Source organism: Eretmochelys imbricata, chromosome 6 (assembly GCF_965152235.1).
Source record: "Eretmochelys imbricata isolate rEreImb1 chromosome 6, rEreImb1.hap1, whole genome shotgun sequence".
NCBI classification, from domain to species: Eukaryota; Metazoa; Chordata; order Testudines; family Cheloniidae; genus Eretmochelys; species Eretmochelys imbricata.
This window is the reverse complement of record NC_135577.1, coordinates 52,117,310-52,134,236: the sequence shown is the minus strand read 5'-3', so window position 1 is coordinate 52,134,236 and position 16,927 is coordinate 52,117,310. Positions and strand designations below refer to the sequence as shown.

Sequence of the window (16,927 nt, the reverse complement as noted above, 5' to 3'; positions counted from 1 at the left end):
TTTGGCAAAGGAAGGGAAATATGTAATGTTGCCAGCTTTCTAGGTACTAAAAATCTCGTATTAAGCGCTGTGCTTGTCTTTTCTATGGAATTCAGTAACTTCTATTTGGTTGCACGTTCTTTAATGCATGTATTGAATTTGAGAAAGGAAATGGAACAAGACCAGAACTATTGCAATTTTGCTATGACCATCATGCAAGAATATTGTGTACCACGTAACCCTGTCTTTGCTCATTTTTTCAGTGCTGGTACATTACCTGTCACTTTCCGTTGTCTTGAAGAAAACTTGGGTATTGATAAGCGTGTAACAAGATTTGTCCTGCCTGTTGGAGCAACAATTAACATGGATGGGACGGCCCTGTATGAAGCAGTTGCTGCCATCTTCATAGCACAGATGAATGGAATTGTGTTGGATGGTGGGCAGATAGTCACTGTGAGGTGGGTTCTATATGTTTCTGCAAACTGGGTCTTTGATTTAGAAGGCTGTATAGTATGAAGATGCAGTGATGGCTTCTGAATGCCTATGGATTCTTATACAGTGAAATGTATGGACTTTGACTTCTCACAGTGGTATTGAATGGATAAGACTGTTAAATAGCTATGGCCTCAATTCATGGATTCTAAGACCAGAATGGACCATTGTGATCCTCTAATCTGACTTCCTGTATTAACACAGGCCATAAGACTTCCCAAAGAGATTCTCCACTGCCTTGCACTGTGTGTCATCATTTGTGACTTCTGGGTTAGTAACATTTTAAACTCATTTTGCACAGGAGTAAATGACAACATGAGGAGCAAGGCAATGGTCTTGTCTGTCCAACATAATAATAAACTTAATTAAATGTAGCGGGATGCTCCAAGGTAGGTACAGGACATTAATTATTTAGAAAGTCCATCTGAGTACTAATAGAAAAAGACTTTCCCATAAAAAGTATCCATATGCATATGGTTAGCTTGTGTTATTTCCTCTCATTTTGCCAATTAATAATAAAAATAATGGCCTTGGTGCAAGGCATTTTCAGACTGAGTGGGCAATGGTGACAAAGAGAGATGGCTGCTGTGTAATGTATTCTGGCATAGTCCAGACGAGCAGAGGGATTTCTTGGGATCTGCCAGTAGACATGAGAGCAGCCCTTATGCACTTTTAAACTTGTCCTAGGGCCAGTTTGGCTCTGGGCAGCCCCTTTGATTAGGGGGAAGAGGGCCATATATGCCTCCCCAGCCGACATTTACAATGAGTGTTGCTGTGGCACAAATACTGATGTAGCCCTTGAGTTCCTAGAGGCAAGGCTAGGAGTCACAGGGTACTTTACTCATCACTTGACAGCTCCTCCTCCAGGCTGTTCTGGGGATTAGTTCTGCTCAGCTAACACCCCTTTCCAGCAGCTGCACTCCCTCACTCTCTGTCTGCAGCACTTCTGTTGCTCCAGGAGCTGCTGCTTCCCCTTTGTGATTCAGCCTCCTGCACAGGACACTAAGTGGTTTTCCCTTCCGGGGTATGATACTTTCTAGGTACCTCTAGACAAATAGCATTCAACAATCCTCACATCCACTGCCCTACCCCTGTAACAGTCTGCTAACTCACGGTCCCTGGCAATACCACTCTGGCAGGATTAGTTGGTAAGGGAACCCAGGCCTATCCTTTACTCTGGGTTCCAGCCCAGGGCTCTTTACCAAGCAGTCAAGGTCTGCAGCTTCCCTAACGTTACTGCTCTTGCCCTAGGACTACTTCCTACTCTGCTTCCACCCATACTAGTCAAGTCCCTCTCTCCTAGGGTCTACTAGGTCTCAGGGATTCCTCACCCTCTTTCTCTCAAAAAGAGAGACCACCACTCTTCACCCCACAGCCTCCTTTTTGTTGCCAGTCTCTTGGCTTTATGTAAGCCCCATCTGTTCCCTCACAGGTGAGCTAGATTCCAATTAGTGGCTGCCTCCTAGCCTAAATCTCTCTCCACTTAATTGGTTAATTGGGTCTGCCTGGCCTAATTCAGTCCTCCCCATCCGGACTACATCAATGCTCACTAAGGGACATTTAGTGTGCTCCAGCAGGGTCCACTCAGGGGAGTTGGAGAGGAAAACACTTGTGTGCTCTTCAGTTCATATCCCCATAGTCCAGACTCTGGCACAGCAATCCAGCAAAATCTCACGTGCAGGTGTAAAACCACTTGGTCATGTTCAAGAGGCACTAGAGGGGTACAAGTCTGGTAGAAGCTGGAACATGTCTGGGTGAGGGGAAGTGGCACTGAAGACAGCTTACCTGCTGGTTGGAGAATAGGTACCCCAACCAGGCAAGTCAAAGAAAAGGAAACTTCAGATAAGTCTAAGGGGGGATGTAAGTAACTACCAACATGTTTTATATTTATCTATTTCTATATTAATAACTTTTGCTGACTGTTCCAAGTGGCAGGGTATCAGATCAGTCCTGTCACATGAAATGAGTTTGACACCCCTGAGCTACCATTACAGCAAAATAGACTGGAGATTGTAGATCTTAAATTCTACCTCAGTGTGCTTTCGTTAACCCTGAGTACAGTAGATATATCCCTATTATGTCAAATCAGTACATATAGAACTACGTTGAAATATCTGGAAGCTCAAAGGAATACACACATTTAAATTAGGTTAGTATAATTTTGGCATGTTTTACTGTAACCCAATTTAAAGTCATATTTGATCCTGTGACTAAAAAAAGAGAATGGTAAAGTTATGACTGTTGCTGCTGAATTCATTTACAATGGAAAATATGACAGATGCACCAAGCTTGACATTTTGAATCATAATAATTCAAACCACACATGAATGCTGCCAAGTTTGCCTTTTCCTTGTGTCTCTAATCCACCCACCTTCGTCTTAGCTAACCCCTTTTCAGGATAAAGAAGTGCCCGCACTGGAATTTCTAGTGTTGCATTTCTTGCCCAACTATATTAGTAACATATTTTCCAGTTCTTTGCCTCCTGCAGGTTACTTACAATAGTAACATATGGTTTTAAAGGGGTTAGGCTGCTTCTCTCAAAGGCAGATGCTGCAAAGTTGGACCTTGAATAATACAATTTAGTTTTTAGAAATAAGAACATTCTTTTTAGTGGTGAGTTGCTAATAAAATATTTGCTGCCAGAGGAAGTTCTGGAACTTGTTGACCACAAGTCTTGGTGAACCTGAATTATTCCTCCTGCTCCTACTCTAAAGAATTGACTCACTGTGACTGATTCAGATCTTGCACCATTTGTACACTAGTGCAGTTGACCCCCTGAACTTCCCAGAATGATTCTTGATGTATGTTGGTCTGAGATCTGAATGAGTTTGGCAGAGAGCAACTCTTTCCCCGGTGCAATATGATGGGATGACATTTGTGTTGTGACACTCATATTATGTCCTGATATGACAATGCAAATGGCTAGAAGGTTGTTCTCTTATATCTGCCAAACCCAACTAGCAATGCTGGGGTTAGGTTCAAATGACCCAAATGCAGGCTCAGGCAGGCTTAGCAATTCTCCTTTTTGCACCTCATATCTGTCCTTTTGGGCATTTCTGCTTTAACCCAACAACCAGACCTGGCAAAGCAACCTACCCCTTGGAGATGATAATCCTGGAAATGGTAGGGGCTCAAATGCTGTGTCCTCACATTAGCACCATGGCTGTAGCCAAGTATTTACCCCATGGAGGCACTTATTCCCCCACCCCTTTATTGGAAGCACTTTAAAATCTTCCTTGGTGAACTCACAGCATCTCAAATTTAGTAGTAAATTGTGTGATCTATTTCAGAAAGACAGAGACTTCTTTTATATTTTTTATTGTTCCTTGGCTGTCTCACTGCCTAATGTATTTTCCATTCTACAAAGGAATGCCCAGTGTCTCTGTAACCTGGTTTTTCAAACTTCCAGCATTTGTAGCATAGACATTCACTGTACTTGACTTTCACATTCTACTAATTGGAGCAAAAGCAGACATGGCTTTGGATTTGCAAAACCTAGTTGGCTGAATGTTGGTTTTGCAAACCAGAACAAGAGAGCTTTGTATCTGGGCTTGGTTTATCACAAGCTCCCAGAGTTTGGAGCATGTGACTGTAGGAGACATAGTCTTTCACCATTTCCTTATTGATAACAACCAATTCCCCCACGCCGTTATCTCACAATACAAACTGCAAGTTCCATAAATTAACATTAATGAACTGCACTGGAAATTCAGCCTGCAGCCCCTACACTGCAGAAATTCCAGTTGGAATGGGGATGTGGATCTGGGCAAAAGCCCTGGATTCAAACATCCCTGAAATGTAGGGAAGAAGGTTGAAAATCAAAACCAGGCTAACAGTAGGAATGTTGCAAATTGACTTTATCTTTATAGTAGTCCGAACAAAACCCCCAGATCTGAACTTTCTTAAATTGGAGTTGGTGGAGGAACAGAATCCTCCAAACTGTGGCTTGATCTCATCTCTAGTAGTTATGCAGCCCTGTATTTTCTGGGAAATGTCAGTGAAAACCAACCTTTTGTTTTGATCAAGTGAGTACACGTTGAAAGTCACACCCTCTTTGTTGTTACCCAATAATGTGTTTATTCTTACAGTCTGACAGCCACCTTAGCAAGTGTTGGAGCTGCCAGTATACCCAGTGCAGGACTGGTCACCATGCTTCTCATCCTCACCGCGGTGGGTCTCCCCACTCAGGACATCAGTCTGCTTGTTGCTGTTGACTGGCTCTTGTAAGTAATAGTGACTCCATGATTCCGAAGAAGTCATCATGTACTTACTTCAAGTAACAAATAATGATTTACTCTTCTCTGCTACCTTTCAATCCTGGATCTCAAAGCACTCTACAATATACCTATTGTACAGATGGAGCAAGTGGGGCACAGATAGGTGAAGTGGTTTGATACGGGCCACTTAAGTCAGCATTAGAACAAGAAATAGAACCTAAAGGGCAGATCTAAACTGTGGCTGATGTAACTTGCCATAGTTACATTGAAGTCAGTTGACTTCAGTGGAGCTATGACAACATATACCAGCTGACGTTCTGTCCCTAAGAGGCTTGATTCACAGACTCCTGCCAAAGCCACTACATTCCCTAGAGATATGTAACCTTCCAAGCTGTTGTTCCAAACTACAAACACAGTTCAATAACAGTTATTCATCTCTGCTTTTATGTTTCCCTATTATAATTCTTGTCTAAATTGAGGGATGGGTACTGAGTCTGTGAATTACACGGCAATGATGTCTGTCTAGAACAGAAGGATTTTATATGGCATTGGGCATTTGTATTAATAATATAATCTCCAGTTACATTAGCTAGAATGAAAGTGCTTCAGGCAACTGCTTGAGGTTAGGAAGAAATCCTCCCACCCTACCCCCATGATAATAGTTGTCTGTTATGCTATAGGAATCTTACATCTTTCTCTGAAGCATCAGGTACTTATGGAGCTACAGATGAGATGGACCACTGATCGATCCAGCATAGCAAATTCTACATTCCTAATAGAATCAGGTTTCTTCATAAAATTCTTCTCAACAAAGACACTGTAGGATGAATGTCCTAAAGGAGCCCACAAACTGAATGAAATGAGAAAGCAGACTGGAAAATGGAAGGATATTCCTGGTCAGTTTTTACCAGGAAATTCTCTAAAATATGACCTTACCTACCTATCAACCTCAGGGTCTTGGAGTTAGAGTCCTTTCAGTGCCATTGCAGATAGTCAGCCAAGAGACATCAACCTGTTCCACCCTTCTCCCAGAGCTTTCTGTCCCTCACCTCTGGGATTTAGAAGCCCCATTAATAATTATAACAATAATAATACACCCAGAGTTAGATCCTTAGGTGCATTTTAGTTTGGAGGTGTAGATATCTTTGTGCCACCTTGCCACAGAGTTCCCAGGGACCAGTTCAGCCCATCAACACAACTTAGAGCAGTCCCAGGGCTCCTCTAAGTTGCACTGATTGGTGACAGACCCCTAGAAACCTTTACATCAGCCTGAATTACTGGAGCACAGTTCTCTCTGGTCACTGCCTTTCCTGCTTCAGCACACCACTACACAGCCTAAGCTATGAGGTTACAGGCAGTAATGCTGGGAAGAAGTGTAACTCTAGCTATGCAGCTTTATACCACTTACTGATGTCCCCAGGCCAGGGGAATCCCCAGTAGCCCAACTGACGCATCTTCAGTGTGTTGTGCCATTGGAGTTATGCAGAAGGGGCTTAGCAGAGCTGAGTATTTGGCTTTGAAACTTTAGTGACATAATATGCTATTTATCCCTTGTTGCCATTGGCCCTTGTTGCCGTATTGGGAAGCATTCAAGGTCTCAATCCACACCGTAACATAGCTCCTTTAGCCATCCTTCTCTGATATATCTGCTAGATCTGAGATGAGGGATTTTCTTCAATTACAGCCAGCGTATCACCCTGTCTGTGACACACCAGTGTCTAAGAACAGTTCACAGCTCCAGTCCCAGTTATAGGGGAAAATGAGGCAGGAATTTACAGCTGGGGCAAGCAAAGGGAAAACATGATTTTTAAAAATATATTGTAATTGTGTGAAATCATAGCTCAGAATGGGGAACCAGGGTGGGGCTCAGCAGGCAGCTGGCGAAGGGAAAAGAGGATATTATGTGGTTTTAAATATATTGGTGAAGTCATGGCTCAAAACAGGAAAGTGGCGTAGGAATTTGCAGCTAGGAGCGGAAGGACAAGCAGAGGTCCATGTTCAGGTTTTAAATATATGTTTTCATTGGAACTCAAAATAGGCCAAGTAGATAGCATTCTGCTACTGGTAGGAGGATGCGTAAATACAGCATGTGGTTTGTTTGGGTTCTTAGGGAAATGTCATTTTAAGCCCTACCTACACTAGCGAACCTCAGAGCCGTAATTCATGAGTAGTGCTGCTCCACTGGTGGGAGCTACAGTGTGGGCAGGGCTCAGACGATTTTACCTCTGTGTCATCTAGCCCTGCTCGGAGGAGGGTTAAACGACAGGGGAGTAGCAATGCCTGTGCCATGAAGCTGTGTTGGTGGTGAATCCCAGTTATGAAGCTTGCTAGTATAGACAAGGCCAGAGTCAGAGAAGGAACCTCTGAAAGGAATGTTACAGGATTGTTTCCAAGTGAAAGACAAGCCTGGAACCTTCTCCCAGACTGGGAGGGCTTTGGGGTTCTTTGGCCTGAAAAGCAACAGTGGAATCCATAGTGATAATATCAGAGGCTTATTTCAGAGTAGCAGCCATGTTAGTCTTTATTCGCAAAAAGAAAAGGAGTACTAGTGGCACCTTAGAGACTAACCAATTTATTTGAGCATAAGCTTTCGTGAGCTACAGCTCACTTCATCGGATGCATTCAGTGGAAAATACAGTGAGGAGATTTATATATACACAGAACATGAAAAAATGGGTGTTATCATACACATTGTAAGGAGAGTGATCACTTAAGATGAGCTATTACCAGCAGGAGAGTGGGGGGTGGGGGGAAGAGAAAACCTTTTGTAGTGATAATCAAGGTGGGCCATTGCTAGCAGTTAACAGGAACGTCTGAGGAGCGGGGGGGGGGGGGGGGGGAATTGTTTTACTTTGTGTAATGACACATCCACTCCCAGTCTCTATTCAAGCCTAAGTTAATTGTATCCAGTTTGCAAATTAATTCCAATTCAGCAGGCTTAGTGTCAAGGCTCAAGAGAGAAAAAAAGGAGGCAAGTTCTGTATATCTTGTCATGCTGATAAAGCTAATGAAACATTCAGGGCCTGATTCTGACCTCGCTTATGCTAGTTTTACACCAGTGTAAATCCATTAACTTCTGTGTGAGATCAGAATCAGGCTCTCTATTAACTGACTGAGTGATAGATATAAATACAGGAGATGGATACAGGTACAAACAATCATGATGAGCCTGATATCTGGAACTTGTCTTGGAACTGGATGCAAATCAATACAGTAGAAATCTTTTAAGAATAGCAATTATCCTGGCATTTCAGGTCAAATTAGAAAAAATCTTGCAAAAATGGCTCATCTTGTGAGCTTTTTATTGTTCAAGATGAAAGGAAAGATCACAAAATAACCTGATTTGACAGGATTAGGCTGAAATCTCACAGAAAACAGCTTTCACAATTTCAGAACACTCACATCCAAACCTGAGTTTTGACTGGATCTCAGCCTTGACTCTCCATCCCCTCAAATTGAGGCTTAAGGGAGTTCTGAATCTAGAGCAGATCATATCCTCATTGGTCCCTCTCTTTTACAGAGAGATTGGGTAGAAAGACAGACACACAGAACTTTATCAGGCAAATTTACCAAGCTTTCACAACTCTCTCAGTTTAAAACTAAACAAAACACAGTGGTGACATTTAATAGGAAAGCATTATATGCCAACATCTGGAATGAATCCAGCATCATTAGCTGTAGCCAAGAGCTGGCTACTTTCCAGCTGTGAGACTGACCAGCTTAGCAAATGCCATACCATGGGCCCAGGTGCAGAAGTACTTTGCACTGGGAAAACTGCTCAGATCCAACATCTAAAGCAGACACCTACATTCAGAAACACAACTGGTAAAGTCTGCATGACATCTGAATCTTTTCTGTAGCTTGTGTAACATGGGTCTAAATTCAAAATGCTTAGGCCCACATTCCTTGGGAAAGTTGAGATTTGAATGTTATTGCTTAGGTCTGTCTCTAGAATGTAAACTCAAGTAGAATGAAATATGAAAAACAGAAGTAGCTATTCCCCTAAGTGCCAACAAGATGAAGGCAAGTTAAGCATGTCACTTTTTGAGTCAGTGGGAGCCTTGAAGAATTTATTTAATCTCCTTTTTAGGATCATTTCTAGGATCTAGAGTATCTAGTCAAGAAACTCCTTGGAAGGGACAACGTCTTTTTACATACTAGTATTAATAATAATACCCAACACCACTTGGTGGACCCGCTTCTCCTCTCACTCATATAGTGGTATAACTTTATTGCCTCCAGTGCTGCTAACTTTGATTTATACTGGAGTGAGTGGAATACAGAGTCAGACCCTATGAGCCTGATCCAACTCTCATAAAAGTCAATGGGAGCTGGATCTGATTCTACAAGAGAAATAACATAAGTATGAGAAATCCTTTCCTCTTCAGATCTCTGGGTTTCATCATTGCTGACCCAGCCATCAACCATGTGTTGATTCTTCTGATCTTGACATTACTAAGTATTTTGGGTAGTTGGAAGAGAGAGAGACTCCTTGTGTTCCCAAAATATTTGCTGTATCTCAGCAGAAGCCAGGTTGACTCCCTTTCTCAGTCTTCATTTCAGAATTCATGTTTCAGGCTACACTGAAGTCGATATGCTGCACAAATAATTTACTAGGCCAAATTTTCCTCTTATTTACACTGATGCAACCCTGTTGACTTCAGTGGGGTCGTACCACTGTAATCAACATAATTTGGTCTATTGTTTTTAAGAAAAGAATGAATGGAACCTTCTCTCTTTACCCATCCTTCCTCTCTGGATGTAATCATCCTGACTGAAGTCAATGGGAGTCAGTGGGGCCAGGATTTTACACTCCGTGTTTCCGTTAAGTCAATCTAGCCCAGTCTAAAGTGAATAGTTCTGAAACATTGTGCCGTTTGCTTAGTTGAATGTCTTTTCTTGTCTACTAACAGACACAGATAGATTGAGGCATCTCCTCACCTTTTAAATATAAAAAATACTGGAACTATATTTGTGGATTCTGGTCTCCACCTCCTGTCTTGGCATTCTGAGCACCCTGGAGCAGCATTAATGAATTCATTCAAGATGTAACACTATTCACTCAAAATTATTCAGGCGTTCTATAATGTTTCCATGGAGATCTTATTGCTGAGTACAGTATATTTGATGGGTTTTATTAAAAAATGAACCCTCTGCAAGTAATATTTTCCAAGTCTACCACTTCCACTAGAATTAGGATCATACGTGCATGACATAACTGTGTAAAAACTTTCACTCAAGCAAAGCAAAACTGGAGGGATTTTTCCTTCTATAATGTTTTGTTGTGAGTATTGGCCATAAATGAAAAATGTTTTTCACACTTTGGTACTATTTTGATGAATATTTTGCAAAAAATTTGCTGATATGCTTGTGAAATTCCACCATAATTGTCAGATACAATGGCAAAATAATGAAAAACACTTGTGAAATAGATTCAATTGGGTTTTGTAAATGTTTACACTGAATTTTTTTGTCAAAGCACTAAACAAAAGTTTCACTCATAAGGATATAAAATGATTAGTAGTAGTTAATTGATTTGTAAATCAGATTTAAACTTTTAGCACAGTGCTGAGCGGCAGTACAATGCAAACCTAGTACCAGCAATATTAGAAAGAGCAGGGAAAAAGCAATGTTGTCAAATCAATGACTGTCATGTGGAAAGGAATTCTACCAGCATGGAATTGTACATGCCTGCTTTTCTGTCATTTGATCAAAGTTTATATTGCTCAATCTTCCTGAGTAGACTTGGGTTTTTTGGAAATACACCTCAGCCTTTCTGTATTCCCATTTCTGAGTGACTCCCTGATGAAGCAGAAACCAGGACACCACAAGGATTCTTCCCTTGCTTGCTGTGGGTTTGTTAGATTAGAATTAACAGAGTTTTCTGAGGATGCTTCTGTCCAGCTAATATCGGTAGAGGGCTACAGATTTATTAATTATTATTATTATTATTATGTTTTATATTTTGGACGCTAAAAGAATTTCAAAGCACCTTTCAAGTTAAATAGACATTCACAATACTATACATGGATCACTTCCCCTGCCCCGGAACCACAGCTGCCTCTTGGGGTGAAATGTGACGTTTTAACAGTCCCACAGTGTTGTTGTTGTCATTTACATCAGTGTAAAACCAGTGTAAAGTGGCACCAGACCAGAGTGAAAGCATTTTACATCTACTTGCACTTAATTTACACTGACATAAATGACTACATCAGGTGCAATGGAGCAGCTCTAGTGTCTGCTATAGGCAGGAGGCATGGAATCAGAGCCCTGAAACCTGTTCTCAGACAACCTCCCTTTAAAAACTTGCACCTCATCAGGGTTCTGATGTGGGGGAGAATCTATTCCTTCATGGTCAGAATCACCAGCAGTGTAAAAAGGATACTGGAGAAAGGTAGGGCCTCCACTGTATGGTCTAATGTCTGCAAGTGCCAACAAATATGTTTCCTTGTAAAGAAGCATGTGGGCCTAATTTGGCATCAACTTGCAACCCGGAGGCTCTTATTACTGAAGAAGTGACACTGGTTTATCATTTCACAGGTTATGACCTATATTTTGTTGGCACATACACCCGATCAATACTGGCAGTACAGTATGAATGGGCACAGTGCCACTGTAACAGCTGGCCGTGTGTCTGTATGGTGCGAAGTGACCAGAATCCAATAGGAGCATTGAAGGTTTGAGTCCCATAGCGAGATTTCACATCATCTTCCCATAGCTTCCTGAGTTTGAATAAAGGGGAGAGGCTATTTATTTATACCACCCGAGAGCTGGAATACATCACTAAATCTAAAAATCATTTCCCCTGGTTGTGTAAAGAGAATTCGTGACCCTGATGAATTCAGGTTAATTTACTGACAGTGAGGTGGGAAGGGCATATCGATATGAAATCTCCAACCCAAGAAGCAGGCACTTTACAGATCTCAGCAAAATACAAAATACAGTTTGGTGTTTCTTTGGACAATCACTCTGCCACATCAGGGAACCAGATCTGTGACTGTGGACATCTGTGCCATGGAAGTTTGTATATAGTTTCTGTTTGAATAGTCCCCTGGGAAGGCAATTCTTTTCAACTTCTCTTGAAAGCTAAAATCCTTTCCACTCTAAAGATCCCATAAACGTTCTGTAGAGGATAAATGACAGCAGCAGCAGCACCTGCAAAATTAGGCACTCCTTTCATCCTGAACTTTCCGCTTTCTCTAATAGTGAACTCCAGACTGATTTATCATTAACTATCAAACCTGTCTGTCTCTCCTTCTGCAGAGACCGGATGAGAACATCAGTAAATGTTGTAGGAGATTCTTTCGGTGCTGGCATTGTGTATCACCTCTCCAAGGCAGAGCTGGAAAACCTGGATTCCCAGCATAAGGGGCATGAAGACATTGAAATGACCAAGACTCAGTCAATTTATGATGACATGAAAAATCATAGGGAAAACAACTCAAACCAATGTGTTTATGCAGCTCACAACTCTGTCATAGTAGATGAATGCAAGGTACCTTTCACATTTATGGATATTGAGACTTGTATATAGCTGTGCATGCTGTGTTTTACTTCATTTTTTAACCTGCATGTATTTTTTTTTTATTGTTTCACAAATGTGACAGTCTCTGTGAATCTCAGACATTAAGTAAGTTTAAAAAGTTACGAAGATTTTTTGCACTCTTCTTAAACATGGTATTTGAGGTGAAAAATCATATACAATGTTTACATATCAAAAACTAAGGGATTATGCAGCGTATTATGGAATATTCCAAGACAGACAGAATATGGCTATCTACTTAGTTTCCTTTGTTAACAGAGAGTTTATTGCTGCTCAGATGAAGGCTAGCTGCAAACCAAGTGCAAGTATTGTTATTTGATGGCAGTCTTCCATGATACGCCATAAAGAGACACACGTGTTAAATGCACCATATCAGCTGATCGCTCCAGCACTCATACAGCACATGTATGCTTTTCTTTCATCATCATTCTTGGTAGTCATTGTAAAAATACAAACTTTGCAATTTCTATCTAATCTTCACTGTAACTAACCTGGATTTTAAAAAGAAAAAAATGTCTGATTAGAGTGAAGCGAACTTCAGAAACCCCACCAGTTGAATGAAAGGCTAGGTTGAGTGATTTGTGTATAAAGGTTTACAAGGCAACCAGGACTCAGACAGGCCTGATTAAAGTCAAAGGACAATATTTAATTGAAAAGGGAAAAATTCAAAACCAAATTAAAACTTGTCATGTTATGGCCAATTTTTTCTTTAGCTGCTTCTCCTGCTCCTCCCACCTGATTGTATATCAAGTGACCTGTTCCATATTTTACCAAAACATGTCTAGATTGGCTAGTGAGTCAACCACATCCAGATATTTGTCTACAGAAAGAAAGAGAAAGCTTGTGGTTTCTCTGGCACCTTTAAGTCTCCACAACAGATTTAGAATATGGACATGAGTCCCATCTCTACTAATCCAATTGCTAAATTATCGTAGACAATGGAGATGGAAAAGATTTATGATGTCATTGTCCCCACCCCTAAGCCAAAGACCATTCTTCACAGTACATTTTTTCAGAGGTTTGCCCTATCCAGGGTCAAATGATTTGTTTGAAAAAATTTTGAATTAACCAAAGCTTTCATTTTGTTCAACTTTTTTTTCATGGAATTTTTCAGGTTTTTGTTTTGATGAAGTTAAGATGAATGAAACTTTTCATTTTGAATGAAAAAATCATTTTGTTTTGGTTTTCAATTTTGGGGGATATTTCCCCCCTCTCTCTTCTCTTCCCTTTCATTCTACTGGAAAATCAAGAAGAAATGGGGGAAGTAGGGTGCAGGGAAAGAAATAAAAATTTGAAAATTGAAACAAAATGAACTTTTTATACAATTTTTTGTGTTTTTCTTTTGAAAGGAAAAGAAATTGTTTGGCAATATCCATTTCTTTTAAAAAGACATTTTTCATGAAAAAAATCTATTTTTTTTTTTACCAGTTCTAGACCGAATTGATTGGATTTTTATCACTTCCTTTGAAAAACCATTTCACAGTCTGATAAAACTGTTCCTCTTCCTAAAGAAGTGGAAAGAACCAATTACCTTTGATGTTAGAATCAGTCCTGGGTTTTTTGGCCTGACAATTACTGGCTGATTCTATTGGATTTAGTGCTACTAGGAAGCACCTGAAGTCGGGTGACCAGATGTCCCAATTTTATAGGGACAGTCTCAGTATTTGGAATTTTTTTCTTATATAGGCTCCTATTACCCGCCACCCACCCTCTGTCCTGATTTTTTCACACTTGCTGTCTGGTCACCCTAACCTGAAGATACACTCTGGGCTTGATTTTAAAAGGAGTTCAGAACTTGTACCACTTTTCAGGACCAGTCCCTCTTTCATTTAAAAGATACCAACAAGCCATAAATTACTGGCTGTGTTACAATCGCCAAAATTGTCCCAAACACAGTGGGATTTTGAGGTTTAGGTCATCACTTGCAGATGATGCTCTGGTGACACTGCTGCCAGGAACTTTTTAAGGTGGGATTTTTGTTGGACAGATCCACAGAGAAACTGGATTGAGCTACAAAGGTTCCTCATTACAGGAACTCTCAGAACCCAGGGAAACAGAACTTCCCTAATTTTGTCTTTCATAATGGTGACGTTTGCTCCTTCCCCTTTCTTGCACTCTACCAGTGCTGAGCTAGCCAGGTTTTTCCCTCAGCTAATTTTCACCCCCGCCCCCAAGTCTTTTTTAAGAACCTCAAAAGGGAGTGATGGATGCACTAGTCCATCCCCTCGTTATTTTGTTCACCAGTTTGCTCTAATTTCAAACACACCAATTTTGGTTCATTGTTTTCCAGTCCCACACTGTTCTTGTTTACCAGACATGAATTTAACACAATTCTTGAATTATATCAGCAGGCCTTTTTTGTTTGGATACCACTGACTCTTAAGCTAGCAAAATTTGACACTTGTCATTGTTTTAGGCTTGCTCTTCATTAGGACCCTAATTAGTACATTCAGGTGTATGAGAGGAACCTTGACCTTGTAGAGTAAACACAGGACTGGCCTTGGGCAAATACTTGTCTGGCTCAGTGTCCTCACCTGCCAAATGGGGATAATAATACTTACCTACCTCACAGGGGTGTTGTGAGGATTAGCTGATATTTGGAAAGCACTTTGAACATGTAAAGTGCTCTACAACTGCCAAATATTTTGGTGGTGATGATGATGATGTAGTGTTACCATATCAGGCTCCAAATACCAAGGTCTTGAGCTTGAAGAGAGATTTCCTTATCCTGCAGAATTCACTGAAGGGGAGAAAAGTTTGCTGCAACTCTGATCAAAGTTTTGAAAAGCTAATATATTAACATGACATCTCTATTTACTTCCTTTAATATACTCCAGATAATTCAAGTAGTTTATAGTCTTGTGCAGCCACTGTATATTTATAATAAGTAGCCTATTTTTTTATGTTGGAGTATAGTGGCTCTTATTACATGATATTTCTCTATTTTTATGATCACATTTCACATAACTTTTTGTGGTTTTCAGTTCCAAATATGCTGTTTATTCTTGTAACTGCATGTGTTTCCCTTCCAATTATCTGTGAAAAAGGTTGGCTTTGTTTTAAACATTGGTGCATTTTTGTAATGTTTCCCTGTCCCAATGCTTCCATACCGTATGGTTTACCCATCATTTGGAATATCAGTCCTGTCTTTAAGTTTTCATATGAAGCTGAGGACAGTAACTTGGAAGGTAAGCTAGGAAAGAATAGGCCATCCATTTAGAATTAGACCAAAGGTTCATATACTATGTAAAGGTCCAGTTAATTTTTCCTCAGTCAAACAAAATAGTTTAGCTAGAGCCCCACACATCTCCTGTTAAGGATTTCACATGGCTATTTTTATATTGACTGTTGGCGACCAACATTTCCCATGAACTGATAAACCAATATTGGTCTTCCAGTATACTTATCAAATTAATATTGAAGCATGAACCTTGAAATGCTACAATGATCTTTTTGTAGTTCTGTGTATAAAATATAGTATTAATAAGAATTGTTTGGCCTGATTGTAACTGAACCTTTCACATGCATGAGTAGAAATAGTGGCACAATGAAAGATGCTTTACAACATGTCTGTGGAGCAACTATTCTGCTATTTTCTTTGAAGTTTTTGTAATGTGTGTGTATATATGTATCCACATTTCTCTATCATTCTGTCCCTTTCACATTCCTCAATGTCCTCAAGTAGATGTCCTGAAATGCAGATGAGTTCTATAGGAAAATTTTTTAGTTCAAGTTAAACTCTTCTTGCAAATTAGGAAAAATCTGAAAGTGACAGGACTGTCTATATGTGCAAAATATTTATGAAAACTATACGACTTCAAACAGTGAAGGGAAAATAAAATCCAAAAAATATGGCTCATTGTTCACTAATGTTTTCTAGCCAATATTAAAATTACCGTCCTCCCCCCGCACACCTCTCCACACTTTGGGGACACTGTGAATTATGAATAAATAAATATAAAATACATATATATTCACACATGGAGTATGTTATTCCTATAAATATCATGCTTCTCCATATAACTCATAACTTATCTTGTCAAAGTGCCTTGGCCTTTAAGTTAGATGTCAATGATAATTACTTGCAGGTGACACTGGCAACCAATGGCAAATCTGCAGACTTCAATGTTGTTGAGGAAGAGCCTTGGAAACCTGAAAATTAAGGAAAGCGAGTCCCATCTCCATCATTAATAAACCCCTGAAGCTATCTTATGGTAAAAGATATCAAGATTAAAGAATATTTCTCTATTTATTTAACATCTAAAGTTTCTGCTTATTTAATTTAACTGAAACTTAGCAATGATCTCATCAAGTCATTGTAGCTACCGTGTTTTTGCCAAACAGTGATCCATAACTATCTGTCTCACTTTTACTGTTTGAATGGATGCAGCTGGAGAACACTCTGAGTTAAGAGATATATTCTCACCAGCCTCTCCCTTTTGCTCAAAATGCAGAAAATGTAGATGATGCAAAATGGAAAGATCAAAAAGCTGGTATGGCTTTCTCCAGGGACTCAGGGTAATGAACATATAGTATCATATAAACCTTAAATTGTTCTCAGTGTCTCTTCTTGTGATGTATGTACAAATCCGTACTGCAGTGTACCTTTTGGTACAGTCAACATTGTGTAACTACACTATTTATTGTAAGTGTCTCTAAAGGTTTTCCATAAGTTTTATTGATAATTAGCAGCTGG

The 16,927-nt window shown here is 40.1% G+C and overlaps 1 protein-coding gene across 1 annotated transcript in view; it reads left to right on the top strand.

The window, feature by feature from the left end:
• The window catches only part of SLC1A2 (solute carrier family 1 member 2), a 40,251-nt gene extending 23,857 nt beyond the window's left edge, over positions 1–16,394 (top strand). The window contains exons 8-11 of the mRNA XM_077820183.1: positions 243–437; positions 4,560–4,694; positions 11,952–12,183; positions 16,320–16,394. Of these exons, the coding sequence (XP_077676309.1) occupies positions 243–437; positions 4,560–4,694; positions 11,952–12,183; positions 16,320–16,394 (637 nt within the window). The remainder of the gene's footprint in view (positions 1–242; positions 438–4,559; positions 4,695–11,951; positions 12,184–16,319) is intronic.
• Positions 16,395–16,927: the final 533 nt, after the last annotated feature.